The 25,087-nt window shown below is 39.7% G+C and overlaps 1 protein-coding gene across 8 annotated transcripts in view; it reads right to left on the bottom strand.

Annotated features, from left to right (window-relative positions):
• GTF2I (general transcription factor IIi) overlaps window positions 1-25,087 on the bottom strand; it is a 95,863-nt gene that overhangs the window by 61,169 nt on the left and 9,607 nt on the right. For all 8 annotated transcript variants that reach the window (XR_012326038.1, XM_019921930.3, XM_073792018.1 and 5 more), the window contains 7 exons: window positions 16,606-16,709; window positions 12,106-12,244; window positions 8,584-8,718; window positions 7,145-7,328; window positions 6,948-6,976; window positions 3,619-3,673; window positions 3,081-3,124 (listed from right to left, as the gene is read on the bottom strand). Coding sequence is in view for 7 of the 8 variants with exons in the window: in XM_019921930.3 (XP_019777489.1) it covers window positions 3,081-3,124; window positions 3,619-3,673; window positions 6,948-6,976; window positions 7,145-7,328; window positions 8,584-8,718; window positions 12,106-12,244; window positions 16,606-16,704 (685 nt within the window). In the remaining variant the exon portion in view is untranslated. Of the gene's footprint in view, window positions 1-3,080; window positions 3,125-3,618; window positions 3,674-6,947; window positions 6,977-7,144; window positions 7,329-8,583; window positions 8,719-12,105; window positions 12,245-16,605; window positions 16,710-25,087 lie in introns of those variants that run through there.

Raw genomic sequence — 25,087 nt, 5'->3', positions numbered from 1 at the left:
TGGCGTTTACAATTATACATAATATTCCACCCAATCATGTTAAGAATTTCTGCTGCCTTTCATCATCTACCTAAATGATATATTATTTGTAATTAGTTCAATAACGTAAGTGAATTAAGAGATTTTTCTAATAAAATCATCCTCGTGTTCCTAGATGAACTCTAAATCTGAAATTCACTGTATAAGATAATTTCTGAAGTAATCCAAGAGTACAGCAAAAGCCCCACAGTGACAGGCCCTGCAACAGTGAGAATTCAGATGTAACACAACGTAATCCCAATTGGCATCCATCCTCTGCAAGAGGTCGAACAGGAGACATCATAGTTTATATGTGCCTTTAGTAAGAAAAAACTGTAAAAATCCATTTTTTCCTTACCAATCACCAAGACTAATTTAAAAATATATCCCTAGTAATAATATGATGACCTTTAAAAATGATATATTTTTAAAAGATGAAGTTGCTTTCATTCTGACTCTTATCATAGAAACACAGTAACAATAAATTATCACAATGAAATTGTAATCAAGTCAGGAAGACCTGTATGTTTTTAAAATAAGCAAAAATACTCTGCCCTAGAAATGGAACATGGCAAGAAAGCAAACATTAAATGTCCAAGACAATGCTCAGTTCTAAAAGAACCTGAATAGTAAAAATCAATTTACCTCTATGATAAAAGTGGGAAAAAGGGAAGAAGTATTGGAAACAAGTGGTAAAGTAAGTATATTCTCATTTTCCACGTTAATAGGCAACAAATTAAACCAAACCTTAAAACTACATGAAGGGCTTCCCTGGTGGCACAGTGGTTAAGAATCAGCCTGCCAATGCAGGGGACACGGGTTCAAGCCCTGGTCTGGGAAGATCCCACATGCCACGAAGCGACTAAGCCTGTGCGCCACAACTACTGAGCCTGCGCTCTAGAGCCTACATGCCACAACTACCGAAGCCCGCGTGCCTAGAGCTCCGTGTTCCGCAACAAGAGAAGCCACCGCAATGAGGAGACCGTGCACCACAACAAAGAATGGCTCCCACTCGCCGCGACTACAGAAAGCCCGTGTGCAGCAACGAAGACCCAATGCAGCCAAAAATAAATAAAATACAAAATAAATAATTTTTTTTAAAAAACCTACATGAAATACAGTATGGTACTGGCCTAAGAATAGGCATTAGAGTTCAGGGGAATAGAGTTGAACGTGCAGAAGTAAACTTGGTCAATTGATTTTTGACAAACATGCCAATAAGGCAATCCAATGGAGAAAGGGTATCTTTTCAACAAATGATGCTCGGACAACAGGATATTCACATGATAAATGTGATAAATGATAGATAAATTTAGACCCTTACATCACAACATGCACAGAAATTAACTTAAAATGGCTCTTAGACCGAAATATAAGAGTTAAAACTATATATTCAGGAAGAAAGCATAAGTATAAAAATCGTTATGACTTTAGGTTGGGCAAAGATTTTCTAGATGTAACACCAAAGGCAAAAGTGACAGAAGAGGGCTTCCCTGGTGGCACAGTGGTTGAGAGTCCGCCTGCCGATGCAGGGGACACGGGTTCGTGTCCCGGTCCGGAAGGATCCCACATGCCGCGGAGCGGCTGGGCCCGTGAGCCATGGCCACTGAGCCTGCGCGTCCGGAGCCTGTGCTCCGCAACGGGAGACGCCACGGCGGTAAGAAGCCCGCGTACCACAAAAAAAAAAAGTGACAGAAGAAAAACTTGGAAAACTGGATCAAAATTAAAAACTTCTAGGCTTCGAAGGACATCATTAAGAAAAGAAAAGCCACAGGACTTCCCTGGTGGCGCAGTGGTTAAGAATCCGCCTGCCAGTGCAGGGGACACGGGTTCGAGCCCCGGTCCGGGAAGATCCCACATGCCGCGGAGCAACCAAGCCCGTGCGCTACAACTACTGAGCCTGCACTCTAGAGCCCGCGAGCCACAACTACTGAGTCTGCTCGCCACAACTACCGAAGCCCACGCGCCTAGAGCCCATGCTCCACAACAAGAAAAGCCACCACAATGAGAATACCGCGCACCACAATGAAGAGTAGCCCCCGCTCACCGCAACTAGAGAAAGCCCGCACACAGCAACAAAGACCCAATGTAGCCAAAAATAAATAAATTTATAAAAAGAAAAGTATATGAAATAGTATGAGAATGACATATAAAAATAAAGAATTACTAAGCAATACTCTGTAATGGGAACGGATCTAAATATGGGAAAAGAATCTAAAAAAAGGGATTTCCCTGGTGGTCCAGTGGTAAAGAATCTGCCTTCCAATGCAGGGGATGCGGGTTCCATCCCTGGTTGGGCAACTAAGGCCACGTGCAACAACTACCGAGCTCGCGTGAAGCAGACTAGAGCCCACACACAACTAGAGAGAGACAGGAAAAAAAAAAAAACCCGCACACCACAACTAGAAAGAAGCCTGCACGCCACAATGAAGAGCCTGCACACCTCAACAAAAAAGATCCTGCATGCCGCAACTAAGACCCAACACAGCCATAAAAAAAAAAAAAAAAAAAAAAAAACTGAAAAAGAGTGGATATATGTGTATGTTATAACTGATTCACTTTGCTGTACACCTACAACTAACATTGTAAATCAACTATACGCTAATAAAATTTTTTAAAATAAATAATAAAAATGAAAATAAAGAATTAAATACCAAAAACAGCTTAGAGTTAAAGACAGTTTCCCTGGGGAGTAAAAAAAAAAAAGGGAATGCAATGGGAAAAGGCAGAGTCAAGACGATATTATATTGATTATTGTAAAAAGCACTATAGGACTAGATGACATTTATTATTATTATTCCTGTGTAATTGGAAAAAACTGTTAATAAATTTTGTCTATAAATGTGTAATTAGCAATGAATTTCTAGCTACCACTTTGTCAAACAAATTACTATCTTGGGGTTTTAGTATAATACAGTAACATTAACGACGTCACCTTTGGAATAAATTTGTTCTGTCTACTTCTCACCAAAGCAATAAGTAATGAGTCAAAATACAACCTTCTACATTAAGGAAAAGGCTTCTTACATTTCATAATTGAGTCTAAAAGCACAAGTACATACCAGAATCTTCTGTGGGTTCAGTTTTCACTTTGATGGGGCCACAACTGAAAGGAAAAGAAGCCCTGATGAAGCTCTGCATTGTGAGGGCCACTCACACAGTGCTCACATGTCCTGGAACTCACTGTATAAACTCATTCACCTGACCAAGCTCAATGCAAAACTGACTCACTTTAAAATTTACATATTTATTTCTTGCATAAATAACCTGTCAACTGAATTTAGTACTTTAATTCCAATCAACCATATGGGAGGGAAAAGTATAATAAAACAACAAAGCAAATCCCGTCTTTTTACTATAAGGCCTTCCTACTCACAACGTGGCCCTCAGACCAATCACATCAACTTCACCCAGGAACTATTACCATTCAAAACTAAGTCAAAAAGTACATTTTCACAGGACCTCCAAAGGATTCGACTGCATTATTAAACATTGAGATGTGTGACACAGTGTTTTTTAATATTCTAATACCTCAATAATCTAAACACTAAAACTTGCTGAGGTGTAGAGGTTCATTAGTACTGATGAGATATGCTTTACCTTCCACCTGGAGATAGCATTGACCTTTCAGCATCTGTTACCGTCACTCGAGCACCTATGTACAAAGAAAATTAGATTTAGATTCTTCCAGTACTTGAAGTATGACTAATATTTTCAAAGGTCCTAAATACAGAATGAGCTGGGGAAGGGAGTTCACAGCTCTGGGTCATCAGAATGAGTATGGTGGTAGTTTAAGAGTGTCCTTCGTTCTCCCCTATAAGGAAGGTAAATAGGGATGATAACCATCTAACAGCTTTTATCCCCTCAACCCTCCAGAACCCTCCCTTTAATGAGAAAGCTCTTATTCTTATCAGTGAAACAAATACACCAATACACTATTACTGAATAAGACAATACCGATGTATAAATGATGCCATATTTCTATTAAGAGTAGATCTGGATCAGAAGAACTGGAAAACAGTAACTGCTAACAGATACAGTGTTCTTGAGGTGATGAGACAGGGTGATAGTTGTACGTCTTATAAATATCCTAAAACCCACTGAATTACACAACATAAAATAGGGAATTTTATGTTTGTGAAAATAAAAGAGGAAAGACTGACCCCCCCCCACCTCGCCCAAATGATGACAAAGATGTAGAACAACTAGAATTCACACACTGCTGGTGGGAGCGTAAACTGGAACAACCACATTGAAAACCAGTTTGTCAGTGTCTTAAAAAGGTAAATATGTAACTAACTACCATATGATCTCACTATTCCCTTTCAGGTATTTACCCAAGAGAAATGAAAATATATATCCACATAAAAACCTGCCCTCAAATATCATAGTGGCTTTCTTTGTAACTGCCAAGAAATGGAAACCCAAATATTCATGGGCAAGTGAATGAGTAAACAAATTGTAGTACATCTATACAGTGAACACTAATCAGCAATAAAAAAAAATAACTACCGATACATGAAACATGGATAAATCGCAAAACAGGAAGCAAAACAAACAAAAAAGAGTACATACTGTAAGATTCCATTTCTATTAAAAAAAAATCTAGAAAATGCAGACACATCTATGCTGATGACAAGAAGATGAGTGATTGCCTGGGGACGAGGCAGAGAGAAGAAAAGAAGAATTACCAAGGGGTGTGGTGTGAGGAAGCCTGTGGGTGAAGGATGTTTCATTACCCTGATTGCAGTGATGGTTTTCACAGAATATTCATGTGTCAAAACTTAACTGTACACTTTAAATAAGTGTAGTTTACTGTATGTCAATTGTATCTCAATAAGCCTGCTAAAAAATTTTTACACTGGAAAATACAATCCCATTACAATTGCAACTTTTCAATTACTTTGAAAGTTGGTAAGGCAAAAGACCTGAGTCATACAAACCCACCCACTTGGACAACTCATTATTATAAAACACCCTATAGAAATATTCTTTAATTAACCACCAGACCCCAATGTTTCAGAACAAGTTTCTAGAATCAAAGACCTCATAAAATACAAATAGCAAACTAAGGATACTTAGTTTACTTAGTATACTTAGAGTACTTCAGGGAAAAAAATACTGATCATGAAAAAGTGAATTTTAATTTAAATATGACAAATAAATCTACGCTTTTTCAATCTTAAAACGGGCATATACAAAAACCAACAGCTAACATCAGAATGGTGAAAGCCTGAATGCCTTCCACCTAGTATCAAGAACAAGGCAATATATGCTATGGCCACTTCTACTCAATACTGCATTGGACATCCTTGCCAGAGCAACAAAATTGAAAAATAAAAAGCATTCAGATTGCAAAGTGAACTATCTTGATTTACATACAACATGACTCACTGTGTAGAAAGTCCAGAAATAAACAGGGTCAACTAAGTTGCCAAAGCAATTCCATATACTACAGGGACTATATACTTAAAATGTGTGAATTTTATGGCATGTCAACTATACCTCAACAAAGCTTCTAAAATATTAATCCTTTCAGGCTTCCCTGGTGGCGCAGTGGTTAAGAATCCGCCTGCCAATGCAGGGGACATGGGTTCGAGCCCTGGTCTGGGAAGATCCCACATGCCACAGAGCAACTAAGCCCGTGTGCCACAACTACTGAGCCTGTGCTCTAGAGCCCGCGAGCCACAACTACTGAAGCCCGTGTGCCATAACTACTGAAGCCCGCGCGCCTAGAGCCTGTGCTCTGCAACAAGAGAAGCCACCACAATAAGCCTGCACACCGCAACAAAGAGTAGCCCTCGCTCACTGCAACTAGAGAAAGCCCACGTGCAGTAGCGAAGACCCAATGCAGCCAAAAATTAAATAAATTTATTAAAAAAAAATATATATATATATAAATCTTTCCATCATGGTGAAAATAACAAAGGTTACTTATCAGAAAACAATATACACTTGGGTGTTTATATATTATTTTGCCCTTTCATGTTTACGTTGCTTAAGGGGTTGCCAATGACAACGGTTATTTCCTTTTAAAAGTCTCAAATAACCCTGGCTCCAAAGGGTACTAGTCTTCTAAATATCCCTTTTCCCTTCAAATGGAATGTCTGGCCTTCCCAGAAGGAAGTCCTATTGAAATTCTCTTCTTTCTTCAAGGACCCATCTTAAGTGCACTCTTCCCCATAAACATCTTCCTGGGCTTCCTCCAACGAACTTCCACTAACCATTCCTACAATGTGTACGCTGTGCTCTCCTTGTGGTGACTTTACAGGTTTTTATCTCCACCACTAGACTACCAGCACTAAAAAGCTTTAATGCTTATACATGGTTTTGTATCCCCTCTTCACCCAATCTTATCCCCAATATTTCCATGCCTGCTCAGTGAACACTATGTAAATTAAATCACTCATAATTCTGGGAAATGAGGGCAGATCCAGGATATGACCTTACACATTGCAAACATAAAACCTTGAATACATCATAAAGCAAGCAGCTGAGTTGAAAACAAAAAACAAGTCTCTGGTTTTTCAGCTCAATGACTTTTCACTGGTTTTATATAAACACCATAACACTCCACTCCAAAACGCCTTACAACATATTCTCAAAGAAAATAAAGGAGGGTTTCCCTGGTGGCGCAGTGGTTGAGAGTCCGCCTGCCGATGCAGGGGACACGGGTTCGTGCCCCGGTCCGGGAAGATCCCACATGCCGCGGAGCGGCTGGGCCCGTGAGCCATAGCCGCTGAGCCTGCGCGTCCGGAGCCTGTGCTCCGCAACGGGAGAGGCCACAATAGTGAGAGGCCCGCGTACCGCAAAAAAAAAAAAAAAAAAAAAAAAAAGAAAATAAAGGAGAAATCATTAAAATGTATTAAATTTGACACAACAGGTTTAGGAACCCATCCTGTTATCATGTAAGCAAAACAATCACTTACCTAGGAGCTTCTTTGGCTCTAGGAAAGGTCTGCATTGAAACAAAACAAAAAACTATACGTAAATATACAAAATTATCATAAAGCATAAATTTAAATGGCTTCTATAGTAAAGAAGAATTTTTAAAACATATTAACATAACTTAAATATTCAACTTTATAGGAATAAACTGTTGAGGGCAAGGGAAAAAGTACTTCACCTCTTAATGATAAATGAAATCCCTGCTTTGTTCTCCAAAATCCACTTCAGGGTTGCAAGATCATAGTTTTCAGGATGTTTAAAGGATACTCCTTCTGGAAGCCCCTGCACCACCACAGCTGACTGATCTCGTAGCATCTTTTCATATGGAACAGGTACCACTGTCGATTTGCCTAAAGCTTTCCCTGAGGTCAAGAGACAGGGATGAGGTAAAAAATAAAAGGATAATCATTAAATGGTTAAGATTTGAAAAAACTAAACCAACATTAGTTATCATGGCTTAATAGATGGCATTCGTGGGTTTTGTTTTTGGTTTTTTGGGGTTTTTTGGCCACGTGGCTTACAAGATCTCAGTTCCCCAACCAGGAATTGAACCCAGGCCACGACGGTGAAAGCCCGAAGTCCTGACCACTAGGCCACCAGGGAATTCCCCGGCATTCATATTTTTGTAATATCTGATTTCAAAACTACATTCAAATACTATAGGGCCCTATTCCCATGTTAGCAGAAGTCTAAACCTGAAATGAATTCAAAAGGCCAAAATGAAAATGATATAAAACACTTACATAAAATCCATGCAAAAGGAAAGGAACAACGGCCCCACCCTGGTATAACACAATCTTTTCATATGCAATTCAGCCTCAGAACATGCAACCCTGACAAACCCAAGTGTTACCATAACATACCAGGCAGTTTTTGGCTAATATTCTCATTGAAAACTTATTAGATAAACACATGCTACATTCACAAATGAATATATCCTGTCAGCTGTCTGTATCAGTGAGCCCACACACGCTAGAAACTCCGTTCCCCAGAGTTGAGTTTTACCTACAATCTCACAGTGCAACCTATATCCTCCCCCTCTTTCCCTTATTCTTAAAAAGAGCTGTTTACTGCATAATTAGACTAACAAAAGGTGGTTTTTCCCAGGGATTTGGTAAGACCAGCACGCATGTCAAACATAAACCACCGTCTTTAGGTGACTGTGATGTGTCCTGTAGTTTCTCTGGTGGGGATGCTGACAGTGGGGAAGCTATGCATGTGCCGGGCAGGGTCATGTGGGAAATCTCTGTACCCTCCTCTTAATTTTGCTATGAACCTTAAAACTGCTCTTTAATTAAAAACAAAACAAAAAAAAAAAAAAGAAAAAAAAAGAAAAAAAATAAAAAACAAAACAAAACAAAACCTCTAACAGCTACATTTATTTCTGGGCTCCCACAAACTGGAACTAGAAAGTAAGGTCATTTCCATGAAATCTACTTTATCCAAAAAAAAAAAAAAGGAAGAAAGGTCATTTGTAATGTTAACCAAATATTTGGGAATTAACCCATTCATTTGTAAAAGTATGTTACATGAATGTTAAGTCAATTATGTGATCTGCCCTTTAGAAAAGTCAACTGTATAACATATCTTTTAGAAAATTCAAGTGTATAACCCTACCATAGCAAAAGCAGAAATAGTCCTCAACTGTTTTTCTGAGTGTTTCAATCTCTACAGCATCGACATTCATCCGATTCGCCTGGGTTGTTGATTTCATTTTATGCATCTCTGCAGCCTTTTCTTCTTCTTCAACACCTGTAAAATATTAATGATATATAAGGTCCATATCCATTATCTCAATATTTGATTTTTTACTAAAAATATTTTTTCCTAATACTAACATTTATGATTTGACAGAAAGGAAAGGGAGGAGGAAGAACTTTAAAAATAAACACCAAGGGCTTCCCTGGTGGCGCAGTGGTTGAGAGTCCGCCTGCCGATGCAGGGGACACGGGTTCGAGCCCCGGTCCGGGAAGATCCCACATGCCACGGAGCGGCTAGGCTCGTGAGCCATGGCCGCTGAGCCAGCGCGTCCGGAGCCTGTGCTCCACAATGGGAGAGGCCACAACAGTGAGAGGCCCGCATACCGCAAAATAAATAAATAAATAAATTAAATAAACACCTAGGGGCTTCCCTGGTGGCGCAGTGGGTGGGAGCTCACCTGCCAATGCAGGGGAAACGCGTTCGATCCCTGGTCTGAGAAGATCCCACGTACCACGGAGCAACTAAGCCCATGCGCCACAACTACTGAGCCTGCACTCTGGAGCCCACCTGCAAGCAACTGCTGAGGCCCGCACACCTTGAGCCTGTGCTCCGAAGCGGGAGAGGCCACCGCAATGAGAAGCCCATGCACCACAACGAAGAGTAGCCCCCACTCGCCGCAACTAGAAAAAGCCCGCACACAGCAACGAAGACCCAACGCAGCCAAAACAAAAATAAATAAAATTTAAAAAAAATTAAAATATAAAACATAAATAAACACCTAAAAGACATAAATGACTTGAATGGAAATAATAAGAAACGGTGATTATCTCTGAAATAAGAGTAGCTATAACCATTCTACAAAGTAAAAATTAGGTAACAGTAGTTTTAAAATAGAAAGATACCTTAAGACTAACTACAAACTTAAATATGGGAAGATTATCACCACAAAAAACATTCTTGTTGCAAAGTTTAACACAATAGCCACTAAACACCTGTGGTTACTGAGCACTTGAAATGTGACCAGTCCGAATTAAGATGTGTTGTAAGTTTACAATATACACTAGATTTTGAAGACTCAGTACAAAAAATAGTGTGCAAAATACCCCACTGATAATTTTTTTATATTGATTACACGTTGAATGATGTTTTAGACACCAGTTTAAAATACAACGACTAAAATGAATTATTTGTTTCTCCTTACTTTTTATTAGAAAATTTTAAATTACCTAAGTGATTTACATTACATTATTTCTATTGGACAGTGCTTTTCAAAACTCTGAAAGAGAGCTTAGAATTTTCTTCCAAGAATTTCTAAAACTGACTCATAGGGACTTCCCTGGTGGTACAGTAGTTAAGAATCCGCCTGCCAATGCAGGGGACACGGGTTTGAGCCCTGGTCCGGGAAGATCCCACATGCCACGGAGCAACTAAGCCCGTGTGCCACAACTACAGAGCCTGCGCTCTAGAGCCCGCGAGCCACAACTACTGAGCCCACGTGCCACAACTACTGAAGCCCACGTGCCTAGAGCCCAGGCTCCACAACAAGAGAAGCCACTGCAACGAGAAGCCTGCGCACTGCAATGAAGAGTAGCCCCCCTGCTCACCACAACTAGAGAAAGCCTGCGTGCAGCAACGAAGACCCAATGCAGCCAAAAATAAATAAATAAATTTAAAAAAAAAACAACTGACTTATACACCTATTGATTTAGTTGCAGGAGACAACTACTGATCCTTGTCTGCAGAATAATTTATAGAAACAAATATTAGGAACTTAAGAATTATATCCAAAGATTATTCTCTGTGGCATCAAATTATTGGTAACAAAAAAAAGAATGAATACTAATAGGCAGGGACTACAATTTGCAACTGAGGACAATTCCCCTAATGCTTAGTTCTAACCACTGAAGAACCACATTAGCAAGACAGTATAGGGAACTGAAATGTAAACACAGCTGCCAGTTGGATTACAGTATTCATAGGACAGATGGCAACTGATATACACATAATCAAAGCAACATTATTAATATAAATTTAAATACATAAACATAATCAAAGTCTTAAAAATTCTCAAAATGATAAGAAATAATGCAAAAATTTAAACAGATTGCTACCATAAAGCTTAAAAGATTATAGCGGGGGGGGGGGGCGGGGAGGAGGGATGTTTCACAGTGGAGGGAATATGTTTTTTAAAAATACAATTGAGGGCTTCCCTGGTGGCGCAGTGGTTGAGAGTCCGCCTGCCGATGCAGGGGACACGGGTTCGTGCCCCGGTTCGGGAAAATCCCACATATCGCAGAGCGGCTGGGCCCGTGAGCCATGGCCGCTGAGCCTGCGCTCTGCAACGGGAGAGGCCACAACAGTGAGAGGCCCGCGTACCGCAAAAAAAAAAAAAAAAAAAAAAAAAAAAAAAACAATTGAAGGGCTTCCCTGGTGGCGCAGTGGTTGGGAGTCCGCCTGCTGATGCAGGGGACACTGGTTCGTGCCCTGGTCTGGGAAGATCCCACATGCCGCGGAGCGGCTGCGCCCTTGAGCCATGGCCGCTGAGCCTGCACATCTGGAGCCTGTGCTCCGCAACGGGAGAGGCCACAACAGTGAGAGGCCCGCGTACCATAAAAAAAAAAAAAATTGAAAAAAAATACAATTGAGAATTGAAATTAATGAATTAAGTAAACTATTTTTATTTTTATTCACCCATTATCTGCTTGTTGTATTATGAATTGGATCTAACTGGATAATGGAAATTTAAGTTTCGATCTTAAAGACATACATATTATATGCTGATAGACATGTTTAAGAAAATGCTGTATCACTGAGTTAACATAAAACCTATGGAGAGTGTTAGGTTAAACACAGATACGAAAACTGTCACACTGCGAGAAGTCCTAGGTATTAACACCCTACAGTAAATTTCTCTACTGCATTTGTTCTGGTATCAAATAAGTACACTACTTGGATGAACTCCTGATGGAGGATCACAAAACTGACTGAGGACAGAGGATAAGATGATTCCACTGAGGGAGTCAAGAAGACCTGTTTAACTTTGCTTCATGCTTACTCAAATTTAATGCACAGACAAAAACTTTTTTTTTTCCCAACCCACCAAACATCTATCAGGGAAAGACCTGCTTATCTGAATAAGAAATTTTAATAAGTTTGACATTTCTCTACCTTCTAACATGTTTCACTAATCCAGAGTAATGTCAAGCTAAGAGCACAGTACAATAAACATTTACCATTTTTCTTAAGCTCTTCAGTATTTCCCCTAATATGTTACCATGTCAGTGATTCACTTTGAGCATTCTGAAATGTCTCCATGGACTTCAGAGAGTCTTTTTGGGTATAAATCTCATTCAGCTTTAGAAGAAAATACGATGTGCTATCTATAAATATTTAGGTTTAATATTTATGAAATACCAAAGATAAAAATACAATACTTACAGTATTTTACGAAATCTTTCTGAAAATCCTTTCTGGTGTTGACAAAAGCGCGTCCTCTCTCTGTTCCAACAACAAATACGTCTGTTTCATACACTGCGATGCAGGCCACTTCCGCCTTGGACTTGGCCAGTTCTTTACACTGAAATACACAAATAGGAAATCTTATGTTATGTACACATGTTTAAAAGCACTGTTTCTGCTGGATGAATAAAAAATCTTATCACTTGACCTGCATTAATACCTAATGTGGACGAGGTGAAGTTCCTAGTTTTGACCTTAAGTTATCATATACACAACAGAGTCCCCATTTTTCTTAAGGGACCTCTCTTTTCTAACAGATAGTTTACAACCCTGATTTTATTTTATTTTTTGATATTTATTATTTAGTTATTTTGGCTGCACCGGGTCTTAGTTGCGGCACGCATGATCTTCGTTGCAGCATCTGGGATTCTTTAGTTGCGGCATGAGGGCTTTTAGTTGTGGTATGTGGGGCTTCTTAGTTGTGGCATGCGTGCTGGATCTAGTTCCCCAACCAGGGATCGAACCCAGGCCACCTGCATTGGGAGCATGGAGTCTTACCCACTGGATGACCAGGGAAGTCCCAACAACCCTGATTTTAAACAGAAGAAATCACACAATTTATAAGAAAAAAGGCAGAACTCCTTCGTAATCTGTTATAGGTCAAATACCTAAGAAACAGACTCAGAGTTGCACACAGGCTTACTGGCAAGCACTCCCAATAACAACAGCTGTGCGCTGTGAGGGGGCAGGATTCTGCAAAGGGGGAATCAACAGCTGCCACAGATGCACCGCAGAAATTCTGGAGCTGGGACAGGCCTCCCCAAGGAAAGGGAAAGACCCTGGGCAAGGGAGCCTCTGACACTCATAGAAACTGGGGGATTAGTGCCATCAGTCCTGAATGGGGGAGGTGGGGTCTGGAAGACACACTACAACTTCCATCACATAATCCCACCTCCAGAAGTATCTCCATATGTACACACCAGGAATTCCATTTAGACAACTATACTTTTACTGAGTATATTCCTATGAGATTAAATATTCTTTAAACTCTTAATAGAGTATATACCATTCCATTTCATAGATAAACAATAATTCATTTAGTGCAAACCTTACTGAAAATGTTGCTGATTCTAATTATCACTCCTAAGAATAACAATGAAATACTAATCTGGGAACAACGTGTATCTTGAGTGACTTTCTCAGAACAGAGTCAGAGACATGAAACAACATAGCCAAAAAACTCTGACTCTGAAAGTAAATACTTTTAGGGTTCTCAAAACCTACTAAAAATTGCTTTCTAAGAAGTTTCTATCAGTTGATAGTCCCATCTGCACTTCTAGAAGAGCTAACTCACAATATCCTAGCAAATGTTATTGTGCAACTTTCCCAGAACCATTTAAAAAGGATACTTTAGGACTTCCCTGGTGGCGCAGTAGTTAAGAATCCACCCGCAAGCCGCAGAGCAACTAAGCCCGTGCGCCACAACTACTGAGGCTGTACTCTAGAGCCCGCGAGCCACAACTACTGAGCCCGCGTGCCACAATTACTGAAACCCACGTGCCTAGAGCCCATGCTCTGCAACAAGAGAAGCCACTGCAATGAGAAGCCCGCGCACTGCAACGAAGAGTAGCCCCTGCTCGCCACGACTAGAGAAAGCCTGTGTGCAGCAACGAAGACCCAACACAGCCATAAATAAAAATAAATAAAATAAATTAGAGTGTTGTACTTTGGACAGTTTTTTGTAAATTAGGCTAACTTTAGCTTATTTTTCTACTATGTTAAGTGTTTCTCTATTAATGCATAACAGTGCCTCACTGATTTTAGGCATAGAAAAGCTGTTTATGGAATACATAATTAAATACATAATTATACATATTTTCTTCTGGTCTTTTAGTTTATCTTAATATGACAATTTTAAAAAATGTTTACTCATCTAGAGTTTAACTTGCACAATAAAGACTTTTCCCCCCCAAAGAACCTATGTTCTCAGCATCATTTGTTGAAAACTACAGCTTCCTCCATTTGTTTTTTGTTTTTTTAATTTATTTAATTTATTTATTTTTGGCTGCGTTGGGTCTTGGTTGCTGTGCGCGGGCTTTCTCTAGCTGCGGTGGGCGGGAGCTACTGTTCATTGCGGTGCGTGGGCTCCTCATTGCGGTGGCTTCTCTTGTTGCAGAGCACGGGCTCTAGGCACGTGGGCCTCAGTAGTTGTGGCTCGTGGGTTCTAGAGCGCAGGCTCAGCAGTTGTGGCTCATGGGCTCTAGAGCGCAGGCTTAGTGGTTGTGGCGCACGGGCTTAGTTGCTCCGCGGCATGTAGGATCTTCCCGGACCAGGGCTCGAACCCGTGTCCCCTGCATTGGAAGGCAGATTCTTAACCACTGCGCCACCCAGGGAAGCCCCCTCCATTTGTTTTTGATTTGTACAATTACCACCCTCTAATTTCTTTTTTTTTTTTTTTTTTTGCGGTACGCGTAAAGAGGCCTGTTGTGGCCTCTCCCGTTGCAGAGCACAGGCTCTGGACGCGCAGGCTCAGCGGCATGGCTCACGGGCCCAGCCGCTGTGCGGCATGTGGGATCTTCCCGGACCGGGGCACAAACCCGTGTCCCCTGCATCGGCAGGTGGACTCTCAACCACTGCGCCACCAGGGAAGCCCCTAATTTCTTAAATGGAAATTACTTGAATAATATCGCTTAAAAACAGTATCTCAAATAAATAATTTTATACCTACTGTCACGATCAGAAATCTTTTGAACTGTAATAAAGCCACAGTAGAAAACTCGTGACCGAGGTGAGCCAACAATCGTTCCCAGCACGGCAAACGATGCTGTACTGTAATTTTGTTATATGACGTTTCTATGATATGCTATATGGTACATACCTTTGAGATGTACCATGGCTGCTCACTTGTAAGGAACTATTATTTACTTACCTTGTGATAAATGACGGTGCATTCTTGCTGCACTATCCACACTCTTAGTTGGACAACCCTGTCTCCAAAGGCAGTATTTACGAAACAGTAAAGCAAGATTCATGTACTGTCTAAGGATTAGATCAAAGAAATCTATGGGCCAAAGGAAGAAGGATGAAGCTGACCTATACACCTATGAATTATACTTCACAGTATACAACTGGGAACAGGAGGAGAGATCCTCTTACTTCTGCCAAAGATGAGAAAACTATAAAGACATTCTAAGGAAGGGAATGGGTCCTATGTGACCCTATTTCATTCTACATAGAGAGTAGTATTAAAGAAAATTATTTAATATCAACAGAATAGGATTTAATCTCTTAATTATTTAACGTTACAGCCACAAATTTTGGCTAACTTTATGACCAAAAGCAAGAAATAAGTGACAGTCAGAAAGTTATAGTAGGAAAAAAAAAAAAAAAAAAAAAGAAAGAAAGTAATAGTAGGGACTTCCCTGGTCGTCCAGTGGTTAAGACTCCATGCTCCCAATGCAGGGGGCCTGGGTTCGATCCCTGGTCGGGGAACTAGATCCCACATGCCGCAACTAAGAGCCCACATGATGAAACTAAGACTTGGTGCAGCCAAATAAACAAATACTTAAAAAAAAAAAAAAAAGTAATAGTATATATAGCCACTAACCATTCTAAAATTTCTTTCTTTAAGGAGATAATTTTTTTAATTCTTATACAGCAGAAAGAAGAAAAAAAATGCCCTAACAGAAAAACAAAAAAGATTCCACGAACTATGTCATATTGAGAACTGTGAGGTTAGATGCTATATAATACTAGTCAATGCTTAAGACAGGAAATACACAGCATCCTCCTGCTTAGAATATATAATTTCATTGTGTCAGAAAATACTTAAGTCTGATGTTTCTTAAAGCTATGAGTTCAAATACATATTCAGAAAAACATGATAAGCCAACTGAATTGCTACCATGATAGTAATATAAAAGTACAGCAAAAGAATACTACTTAATATTTTGCAATTATGTGTATAAGTTTTTTTAAAAATAAAGAGTTAACACACTACATATTGGGTAGAAGGTCACAGAATTCAGACAACTGTGAAGCACAGCACAATAAAATAAAGAATAGATGTAAAATAGTGAATGTGCTCTTATGGCCCAAAATTGTGGTAATGTTCTTTACAGAGATACAATAAGACACCAGCACCACACTATAACATACAAACTCATTCTGAGTAACTTCAAATATTACACTTAAATTCAAAGTTAATGCTTATAAAACAAGGGATTGCCTAAGATACTGGGAGGTAAAAAATTGAAATTAAATGTAAAAAATTACACATTCGGATAAGTTAAGAACATTCTGAAACATGCAATAAAATTTGAAAGGCTTAAATCCATAACTATTACTCAAGCAAAAACAGTATGTATTTATTAAAAATAATAGACACAGTGTATGTTTTCCAAAAACAAATCAATCTCATTCACAAGCCCAATCTTATCCAACTACGGAAAACTTTATAGAACTGAAAAACCATCTCACCATGGACTCAAGAGCAGACATAAGGAATGTCACCACCATCCTGCTCTCCGAGGACTCCTCATCTTCGACGGGCAGGGTAGACATTGCTACTTGGGCCATGATCCCTAGGAAAGAGAAGTATTAGGAAAGTGAGTGGTAGAAATTCAGTGTCTTGCTCAACGTATGTTTAGAGCTGTGAGGGTCCTCCATAAATTGCCTAATTTACAGTTTTCTTGCTTAAGAGAAAAAATAAGACTTAAAAACCAAGTAATCTATCAATATTTGCCCCAAACTCCTGTTATCCTATAAGATAGAGAATCTAACCCCCAACTTTCCATCTAGTTTTAGTTCCATAAAACTAGGTCAGCATCACCTCCCAAAATAAATTTAGGTGTCACCCAGAACCAGTTTAAAAATTTCCCAATGAGGAAGAGGTGATGCACTTCACAATCCAGTGATAGTTTATCACAGTTCCACATAGGAATTAGACACAACCTCCCCTTTCTCCCATGTGCACACTGATTACTCAAGAGTGGGTTAAGTAGACTGAGGTTGGGTGAAGAGAATTCCTCCTTTCTTATTAAGAAGTAAATAGGCTGCAGGACAAATAAGAGCTAAGATTCCTTTATAATACATTCTCTTTGGAAAACACTGTCTGATACTTTTGCATCAGCAAAGAGGCTCAGTTGAATTTCAAGCACTATAAAAATACAAACACATAGACCATTCAATAGTAAGTGCTGGCAAGGATGTGGAGAAATGAGAACCCCTGTGCATTGCTCTTAGGAGTGTAAAATGGTACATCCACTGTGGAAAACAGTTTGGTAGCTCTCTAAAAAATTAAACAGATTTACCATGATGCAGCAATTCTACTTCCGGGTATATACTCAAGAGAACTGAAAGCAGGGACTTGAACAGATATTTGAACACTCAAGTTCACAGTAGCATTATTCATAACAGCCAAAAGGTAGAAACCAAAGTGTCCACTGTCAGATGAATAAACAAAATATATTATCCATACAATGGAATGTAATTCAGCCTTAAAAAGGAATGAAGTTCTGATACATACTACAATATAGATGAACCTTAAAAATATTATTCTAAATGAGATAATCCAGACACAAATGGATAAATGCTGTGTAATCCACTCACATGAGATTACCTATAATAATCAAATTCATAGAGACAGAAAGTAGAATGATGGTTGCCAGGGTCTAGAAGGAGGGAGCAATGACAATTTATTATTTAACGTATACAGAGTTTTAGTTTGGGATGACAAAAAAGTTCCGGAGATAGATAGTGATGATGGTCACACAACAATGTGAATGTCAAAAAGAGACATGTACCACAATGTTCACTGCAGCACGATTTATGGTGGCCAGGACATGGAAACAACCTAAACGTCCACTGACAGATGAATGGATAAAGAAGATGCGGCATATATATATACAATGGAATATTACTCAGATATAAAAAGAAACGAAATTGAGTTACTTGTAGTGAGGTGGATGGACCTAGAGTCTGTCATACAGAGTGAAGTCAGAAAGAGAAAAACAAATACCGTATGCTAACGCATATATATGGAGTCTAAAAAAAAATGGTACTGATGAACCTAGTGGCAGGGCAGGAATAAAGACACAGACATACAGAATGGACTTGAGGACAAGGGGTGGGGGGGAAGCTGGGGTGAAGTGAGAGTAGCATTGATGTATATACACTACCAAATGTAAAAGAGCTAGCTAGTGGGAAGCAGCAGCATAGCACAGGGAGATCTGCTCGGTGCTTTTCGATGACCTAGAGGGGTAGGACAGGGAGTGTGGGAGGAAGGCTCAAGAGGGAGGGGATATGGGGATATATGTATGCATATGGCTGATCCACTTTGTTGTACAACAGAAACTAAGACTGCATTGTGAAGCAATTATACTCCAATAAAGATGTATAAAAATTTTTTTAATAGAATAAAAAAAACTCACAATGTGAATGTACTCAATGCCAGGGGGACTGTACATTTTTAAATGGTTAAAATGGTAAATTTTATGTCATATATATTTCATCAAAATTTAAAAATTAAAAGGCAAAAATACATCCCATAAAGACATTCTAAGAAGCCAAAACCTAAAGCAAATTTTTTGTTTGTTTGTTTGCGGTACGCGGGCCCCTCACTGTTGTGGCCTTTCCCATTGCGGAGCACAGGCTCCAGACGCGCAGGCCCAGCGGCCATGGCCCACGGGCCCAGCCGCTCCACGGCACGTGGGATCCTCCCGGACCAGGGCAAGAACCCGCGTCCCCTGCATCGGCAGGCAGACTCTCAACCACTGCGCCAACAGGGAAGCCCCTAAAGCAAATTTTTAAAAATTCTAATACTAAAAGAATTGTCTTTCTATAAATAGCATGCAAATTAGATGCCTATTAAAAAGTACCCCTTTTCAATTTGGTTAATTCTAGGTTTTAGCAAGAGACCAAATAATCAAATGAAACTAATATGAAAGGATGACTAAAAAATTAATGACTGGAAGCATAAATAGAAATTCTAAAAATAAATCTGTGTATATAAGTTAATTTACTAAAGACATCTGGGTGTTCCTTAACTGAAGGCCCAATATTAGAGAACATGCTGAGCTGTTAGCATGAAAAATCGTTTTGGCTAAAAATGTATGTAAATCTTTTCCCTATTATTATTTTTTGTGTGTGTGGTACGCGGGCCTTTCACTATTGTGGCCTCTCCCGCTGCGGAGCACAGGCTCCAGACATGCAGGCCCAGCGGCCATGGTCCACGGGCTCAGCCGCGCCACGGCACATGGGATCCTCCCGGACCGGGGCAAGAACCCGCATCCCCCGCATCGGCAGGTGGACTCCCAACCACTGCACCACCAGGGAAGCCCCCTTTTCCCTATTATTAAAGATCATCAGGGAAAGGAGGAGGGGCAAGATACGGATAAGGGATTATAAGGTACCAACTACTATATTAAATAAGCTACAAGGATATATTGTACAGCGCAGGAGAATATTGTCAATATTTTATAATAACTTTACATGGAGTACAGCTATAAAAATACTGAATCACTATGTTGTACACCTGAAATTAATATAGTATTGTAAATCAACTAAATTTCAATTAAAAAAAAAAGAGGATGATTTCCCTATTATTAAAAACTGTGGGGCTTCCCTGGTGGCACAGTGGTTGAGAATCTGCCTGCCAATGCAGGGGACACGGGTTCGAGCCCTGGTCTGGTAAGATCCCACACGCCGCGGAACAACTGGGCCCGTGAGTCACAACTACTGAGCCTGCGCGTCTGGAGCCTGTGCTCCGCAACAAGAGAAGCCGCGATAGTGAGAGGCCGGCACACCGAGATGAAGAGTGTTCCCCGCTTCCCACAACTAGAGAAAGCCCTCGCGCAGAAACGAAGACCCAACACAGCCATAAATAAATAAATAGATAGATAGATAGATAGATAGATAGATAAATAAATAAATAAATGAAACTGTGATCTAGCTCCACCATGTGTTAGCATGTGAATTAACTGCTAGGCTAGATTTGGGCATCAAAAACTAATGAAGTGGGCTTCCCTGGTGGTACAGTGGTTGAGAGTCCACCTGCCAATACAGTGGACACGGGTTCATGCCCCGGTCCGGGAAGATCTCACATGCCGCAGAGCTTGCGCGTTCGAAGCCTGTGCTCTGCAACGGGAGAGGCCACAACAGTGAGAGGCCCGTGTACCGCAAAAAACTAATGAAGTATACATACTTAGGAAATAAAATTTTATAATAAAAAAAATTGACACATCCCCGTATCTGTTAACAAAAAGAATTTTGTTTCCCAAAACAGAAAAGGCAGTATCAAGCAAGAGAATGGTTAGATGATAGAAATTATTTTCCGTAACAGCCTAGGTCCTATTCTTTTCTCTTGGATAAATAAGTTTTAAGTAAACTTATAGTAAAATGTGGCTCAGTCAAAATGGACAAGGCGTATTATTTTTCCATAATAACCTTCACTTCCACAACTACTGAGCTCGCGGGCCTCGACTAGAGCCCGCGTGCCACAACAGAGAGCCCACATGCGCCTCAATGAAAGATCCCACCTGCCTCAATGAAAATCCTACGTGCCACAACTGAGACCCAATGCAGTGACAGATAGATAGGCAGGTAGGTAGAAAGAAAGAAAAAAAAGAAAGAAAGAAAAGAAGGAAAAGTAAGAAAAGAAAAGAAAAGAGAAGAGAAAAGAAAAGAAAGATCATGGGGAACTCCCTGGCAGTCCAGTGGTTAGGACTCCACGCTTTCACTGCCCAGGGTCCGGGTTCAATCCCTGGTTGGGGAACTAAGATCCCGCACGCCACGCGGCACAGCCCTAAAAATAAAATAAAATAAAATAAAAATAAAGTGACCATGAAACAAAAATGTAAAGTACCTAAAATGGGACAGTTAGTTCTTTAGAACAAAAAGGAAAATGACAAAAATGATCATGTCCTTCATAAAACAGTAAATATAAAAATGGTAGATCCCTTTTAATCTTTTTAAACACAGAGAAGGAAGAAAAACTGAACTGAGACAATTCAGAAGGTGAACCCAGGGACTTCCCTGGCGGTCCAGTGGGTAAGACTCCGCACTCCCAATGCAGGAAGCCCGGGTTTGATCCCTGTTTGGGGAACTAGATCCCACATGCATGCCTCAACTAAGAGTCTGCATGCCGCAACTAAGAGTCCGCATGCCACAGTTAAAAAAAAAAAGACCCCACGTGCTGCAACAAAGATCCTGCGTGCCCCAACAAAGATCCTGTGTGCCGCAACTAAGATCTACTGCAGCCAAAACAAATAAAAATGAACAAATAAGTAAATACTAAAGAAACACACACACGCACTACAGGAAACTAACTTAAAAAAAAAAAAAGATGAGCCCAATGTTAGACAAGAAAACGACTTCTGGGATTTGTACCACAATGTATTTATTCCCGATTTTCTTATCTCTGATGCTGTCTTGGTAAAGGAGGGGTGGTGTGGAAAGAAATGGGGATCTCTCTTTGTAAGGAAGGAGGCCATAATCCAAGGCAGAAAATCCGCAGTCAAGGAAACAGCTGGAAGGTATCCCTCCAGAATGTGCTATCCAACATGGTAGCCAATAACCACAGGTAGTTACTTAAATTGAAATTAATCGAGATTAAGTAAAATTGAAAATTCAGTTCCTCAGTAGTCTTAGCCACAGTTCAAGTGTTTAGCAACCACATGTAGTTAGCGACTTTTGTAGTGAAGAATCACAGATACAGAACTTTTCCATTATCACAAAAACTATATTGCTATAGAAATTAAACTATGTTGAGTAAACTTTTAAATTCTCATGACCTCTTGAGCCACCACGGTAGTAGCTATAGCAAAAGAATGAACTAATAAATGGAAAAGAAACTTAAGGGAACATGAGCCAGGATACAAAGGCCAATCCCAACTGTGTGCGTATTCTTCACTGCCACTCTCCAAGGATTCTTTTTTTTAATTAATTTATTCATTTGGCTGCGTTGGGTCTTCGTTGTTGTGCGCAGGCTTTCTCTAGTTACTGCGAGCAGGGGCTACTCTTCATTGCGGGGTGCAGCCTTCTCATTGCGGTGGCTTCTCTTGTTGCGGAGGAGTACGGGCTCTAGGCACGCAGGCTTCAGTAGTTGTGGCGCGCAGGGTCCAGTAGTTGTGGCGCGCGGGCTCCAGAGCACAGGCTCAGTAGTGTGGCGCACAGGCCCAGTTGCTCCGCGGCATGTGGGATCCAACCGGACCACATGGGCTTGAACCCGTGTCCCCCACACTGGCAGACAGATTCCTAACCACTGCACCACCAGGGAAGTCCCAATCTCCAAGGATTATTGCTACAAGAGTATCCCCATAGAACAGAGTACCAATGTAGCCTGCCTGAGAAAAAGAACACAGAAAAGGAACAGAGAAGTACAGTTTTATGATACAGTAAAGTTAAAATGCATACACAAGACATCTGGGATGCAGATTCTCAGAATAAATTAGTAAAATTACAAAGAGCCTAACCCACTATGAGTACAGTGACCTTGCCTTAATGATCAACTAGCATCATCTACCTGTCATGTTACATATTCTTACAGAACAAGTTCTTTAAATAGCTGCATAATAGCCCACCGAAATGGAATCATACAATTTCTCTCATCTTCATAAAATTGGCTTTTGCCTTTTTATTTCTGTATTTTAAAAATTTAATACTGAAACATAGCATGAAAATCTTTATACCTCTTAATACATAATGCTAAAATTTTCCCATTGCTACCAGAAATGTTTAAAAACACTAAATTCATCAGTCTCACCAACATATTGGAGAACTATGACCTAATCACTATGAATACCTCATTATTACTAAAACAGCTGAAATTCTTTGCTTACTAAAGAAACACTTTTCATAGTTTTATCATCTGTATTTCTTCCTGAGTGACTCATCTGCTTAGGGTCCTATGCCCATTACTAAACTGACCTCTGATGATGACTACACATTGCATAAACTGTCCGAATTCTGATAATTATTATGTGGATATAGCTCCTTAATTATTCAGCTTTTGTGTATGTGTATTTTAATTCTGTATTCTTAAATGCAATATTATTTGTTTCGAACAATTTAATTTTCATTTTGATTTAACCACATACATATTTATGAAATTCTTTGCTCATTCTTTCTTGCATCTCAGATTTTCCTTCTGCCTAAAGTTAATCCTTTACAGTTTCTTTCTAATGGCAAACTTACTGTTTGCTAAAAATTCTTTATTCTTGAAAGATACTTTCAACTAGGATAAGAATCTGGGTTGACAAATACTTCCTGTCAGCACACTGAGGTTATTTCATTATCTTTTGGCTTCCATTGTTGCTAGTCAGAAGTCATCTAGAATCTCTTTTAAAGGTAATCCCAATCCTCATCCCTGCTGTTTTTAAGATGTTTTCTTTGTCTATGGTTTTCTACAGTTTCACTCTGTATAGTGTGTGTGTAGTGTACATTTCCTTTTATTCAGTACATTTATCATTCACTGGGCTAAGGATTGTCATCTTTCAGTAGTGGCAAATTCTCAGCTATTATCTCTTCAGGTATTGTCTCTGTCCCATTGTCTACCTCCTATCCTACACAGAGACGCAGACTAAATGTATGCTAATCCTTAAATCTCTTACCCTCTTCTGAATTTTTCTCATTTTTCCTTTCTGGCTTATCTTTCTTCTGACTTATCTTCCATTTCACTAATTCCTTCTTCACTTATACTTATTCTGTGGTTAAAACCACCCATCAGGTTTTTTATTTTGTTTATAATTTTCATTTATACAATTTCTATTTGTTGCCATGTCACATTTAAAGTTTCCTACTCCCTAAAGATTTTCAAGCTTGACATATTTCTTTAAACATAGTACGGGTAGTTGTTTTACAGTCTATGATAATTCAAAAATCTCAAGTCTTTGCAGGTGTATTTCTGATGTTTCTCATAGTTCTAGCTCAAACTCACGGTTCTCGTTCCAATGTATGCCTGATTGTCTTTTACTGTATGCTGGTCGTTTTACATCAAAACACTGTTTTAAATATGAGACCTATTATCTGGGAACAATACCTGCCTGGGACCACCATAATCCAAAGCTTCAGTTTCCTCGAATCACCCAGAGATGGTAACCCAGACCACAAATAGGGATGCAAGCTGGCTTATTTCTTAATCAGCCTTAACCAATTTGAGGTCTCAACTTATTGAGGGGAAGGGTCTATCTGTCCCCTGAATTTTGTGCAGATTCTGGGCTTTGATTTCAGCCTCTCATCTCACATGGTTTTCAAAACTCAAGTTCATATGGTGAAATTGGCAGATGCCCTTAGGGCAAAAGAGATTCCCACTTCTACCATTAGTTCTCATTTTCCTTTTTTTTTTTTTTTAATTTTGCCTGCGCCGCAGGACTTGCAGGATCTTAGTTCCTGGTCAAAGCCATGCCCCCTGCAGCAGAAAAGTGAGGCGTCCTAACCACAGGACCACCAGGGAACTCCCTCATTTTCCTTTTAATATTAGCTTCTCATAATAGCTCTTCAAAATTCCTATCTTATCAACTTTTTGGTATTTTTACAAAAGTTTTGTTTTATAATTCTAGAACATTCTTATTAGTCCCACCAACTCTGGGAACCACAACTGACTTATAATAGTCTTCTATTTTCAAGAACAATTTATGAATTAGCCAGAACTATCTTACACTGCAAGGTTACAAATACCCAATTCAAACCACCACAAGTGAACAAAGGAATTTTTATTGTTTTATTTAACTATTCAGCCTAAACATTGCACTGATTCTATACACAGCTAGATCAAGGAACACGAGATATCATTAGAGTTCTCTCTATTCCCTCCCTGCAGGCCTCACTTCTTGAGCAGGTGGGTTTCTTTCCTAAGACAATGATGGCCACACGCATCTTTATGCTTACCACACACCTATACTGTGATCCTAGAGGCAGCGTACTATCATATCTTCCTGCTATTTTTTGCACAAAAGTTCTGGGG

The sequence above is a fragment of the Tursiops truncatus genome, chromosome 15, assembly GCF_011762595.2.
Source record: "Tursiops truncatus isolate mTurTru1 chromosome 15, mTurTru1.mat.Y, whole genome shotgun sequence".
NCBI classification, from domain to species: Eukaryota; Metazoa; Chordata; class Mammalia; order Artiodactyla; family Delphinidae; genus Tursiops; species Tursiops truncatus.
The sequence above is the reverse complement of the archived record's forward strand: the minus strand, read 5'-3'. Positions and strand labels throughout refer to the sequence as shown.